This window comes from Alligator sinensis, unplaced genomic scaffold (genome assembly GCF_000455745.1).
Source record: "Alligator sinensis unplaced genomic scaffold, ASM45574v1 scaffold169_2, whole genome shotgun sequence".
Lineage (NCBI taxonomy): Eukaryota > Metazoa > Chordata > Crocodylia > Alligatoridae > Alligator > Alligator sinensis.
Window position 1 is genome coordinate 1,814,094 of NW_005842077.1, and position 2,588 is coordinate 1,816,681.

Below are 2,588 nucleotides of genomic sequence, written 5' to 3' on the forward strand. Positions count from 1 at the left end.
TTAGGCTAGGACTTGAAGAATTCCTATTTGGCTATAGATTAGGTTTGCCTTAAGGCAAGTTGTTTAACATTTGGGGTTGTCTTCACTGCTGGAATGAAGTTCTTTTTTTACTACAGAGTAAAACATGAGATAGCTGGTAAAAACACAGAAAAGTTTGGGCACCTTAAATGTACTATGTGAACTAAGTGAGGTAAGCCCAATGTCCACATGGGGTTGATACTGGCAAGTTTACTTTGTAGTAAAACCAGAGTACCTTTTCTTTTTCATGCTTTTAACCCAGGATAGCCTTTATATTAGTTATCTAGAAGAAAAAAAGCACTTTTTTTTTTTAGTGGAGAAGACAAGGTGTTTTTTTTCCAGCTGTAAAATGGGTATAATAATACTTAATATAGCACTGCTGCAAATTAATAAAATGCATGCATGTATATTGTGATTTAAAGATGAGGAGTAAAATGTTATTGCTGTATGTATATCTGTCTAGTTAGTTATTTATAAAATAAGAGTGTTTTGAAATTAGCAGGATAAAATGTAATGTGATAAAATGATGAGTCAGATTGTCAAAAGCAAAAAAATAAAAACCCAACAAAAAGGTATACATAGCAGAATAATGCATTTTTTTATTTTTGCTACATATGACTCATGATTTATATTATGTATTCTACTAAGTTCAAAGCTTTCTTACACAAAAAGAGAACTATATGAAACAACTGTGCTTCAAATCATTTTACTTGAATTGCAGTAGCAGGTTTTAGAGTTTAAATCATTAACAACCTCTGAGTGAACTTTTATCCAAATGACTGCAAGTCACAAAGAGAACACTTCTCTTTTACGAAGTACCCTTTGTGCTTTAGTGAGACCCCTTTTCTATTCCCCCCCTTCATGTTCTTCTCTAAAGAAAGATGTGTGATTTGTGAAGTAATGGAAATATATATCAGTTAATGAAAACTGTTATTGCGGGTTTCTAATGTATACTGGAATTGCTTCAGGATAAAGCTTCCTATACCTGCGTTACAGCAGGCAAAAAGTGCATTTCGGAAGTCAAGATAACTGTGTGCACTGTAGGAGTATCATGTCACAGTTAAATCAACCATTAGGGGTGACCTAATCTTGATTCCCCCCGACTTTTTTTTTTGTCAAGGAGTTGTGATTTTTATGCTGACTGCATTTTTTTCAGGATTTTTAAAAAAATGTAATTAGAAATTTTCAAAGCCTGATACCATAGCATGGGATTTATCCACCAGCCTTTCTTCACTGTTTCTAGATCAACAGTTTCTCTTTCCAAGGGGGAGCCCCCCTGCACTCCCAACATTCAAGCTGCATGTTGTAAGGAGCCCCCTGCACCTCCAGCATTCAAGCTGCATGTTGTAAAGAGCCCCCTGCACCTCCAGCATTCAAGTTGCATGTTGCATGTTGTAAGGAGCCCCCTGCACCTCCAGCATTCAAGTTGCATGTTGCATGTTGTAAGGAGCCCCCTGCACCCCATCATTCAAGCTGCATGTTGTAAGGAGCCCCCAGCACCTCCAGCATTCAAGTTGCATTCCACCCAAACCCTACAGAATGATGTTTGAAAATCTTGCCATTTTCTGAAGAACAGCCCCCAATCCCTCCTCCATCAGGTTTTTTCCTCCTCCTCTAAAAAAAAAAATCATGTATTTTGTATGTTGTTTGACATGTCGAATGAATGGGAACGACCGAAACACTCACAAACTAAGCCATCCACCCCCCGCAACATCCCTTTCCCAGCTCGAAAGACAAGTGGGTGAGGAATGGAGGAGCTGCCTCCTTGCCTTGAACCCTTCCTAAGAGGAGCGCTTGCAAGCCGGTGTCTAAAGTGCAGCCTGGGAGCCTGGGGGCACCTTCCTCTTTGCTCTGCCTGTGTGTGCGTGTGTGTGTCTCGTCTCCCTCCCTCCCTCCCTCCTCCCCAGCCTGTGTGTGAGCTGTGCTGCCGCCGCCGCTGCCCTTTGATCCCTGCATTAGTGTTAGTTAGGGGCTTGGAGACACACAGGGAGCAGCCATCGACACCGCCACACCAGCCCTCATTATTGACACGGCGCAGAGCGCGCGCACACACCCGCTCGCGCGGCTCTCCCAGAGATTAGATCCATTTCCATTGAGGAATATTGCGACCAAGGGACAAGCCAGGTGCACGACCGGGGGGGGGGAGGGGGGAAAAGCCAACGAGAGGCATCAAAAAAAAGAAGAAAAAAAAAGAAGCAAGAGGACGAGGGGGAAAAAAAAAAAAGCAAAAGGAAAAAAAAAGCCCCTGGTCGCAGGAGAAGCCGCTTCCACCTCTTCCCCCAGGAGCAGAGGACAACCACCCCCGCTGCCAGCCAGCCAGCCGGGGCCCCGCTTTGTGCCTGCGCCTGCCCCCCTGGCTGTTTGATTTGATCTCCCAGGCAAACCAAGGAGGAGAATGTGAAGGGGGGAAAAAAAAAAAGCCAGGATAAGAAGGGGGGAAAATGCCCAGGAGGAAGCAGGAGCAGCCCAAGCGCCTCTCATCACGTAAGTGCCCCCCCTTGTCTTTGCCCCTTCGCCCCCCCCCGGCGCCGCCCGCTGCGGGAGTTTAGGGTTACAGAGGGGAGGGGGGC

The 2,588-nt window shown here is 44.7% G+C and overlaps 1 protein-coding gene across 1 annotated transcript in view; it reads left to right on the forward strand.

The window, feature by feature from the left end:
- The first annotated feature begins 1,453 nt into the window (after positions 1 to 1,453).
- ZNF827 (zinc finger protein 827) overlaps positions 1,454 to 2,588 on the forward strand; it is a 165,888-nt gene continuing 164,753 nt past the window's right edge. Inside the window, exon 1 of the mRNA XM_025204324.1 lies at positions 1,454 to 2,502. Coding sequence (XP_025060109.1) covers positions 2,460 to 2,502 — 43 coding nt within the window. The 5' untranslated portion in view covers positions 1,454 to 2,459. The remainder of the gene's footprint in view (positions 2,503 to 2,588) is intronic.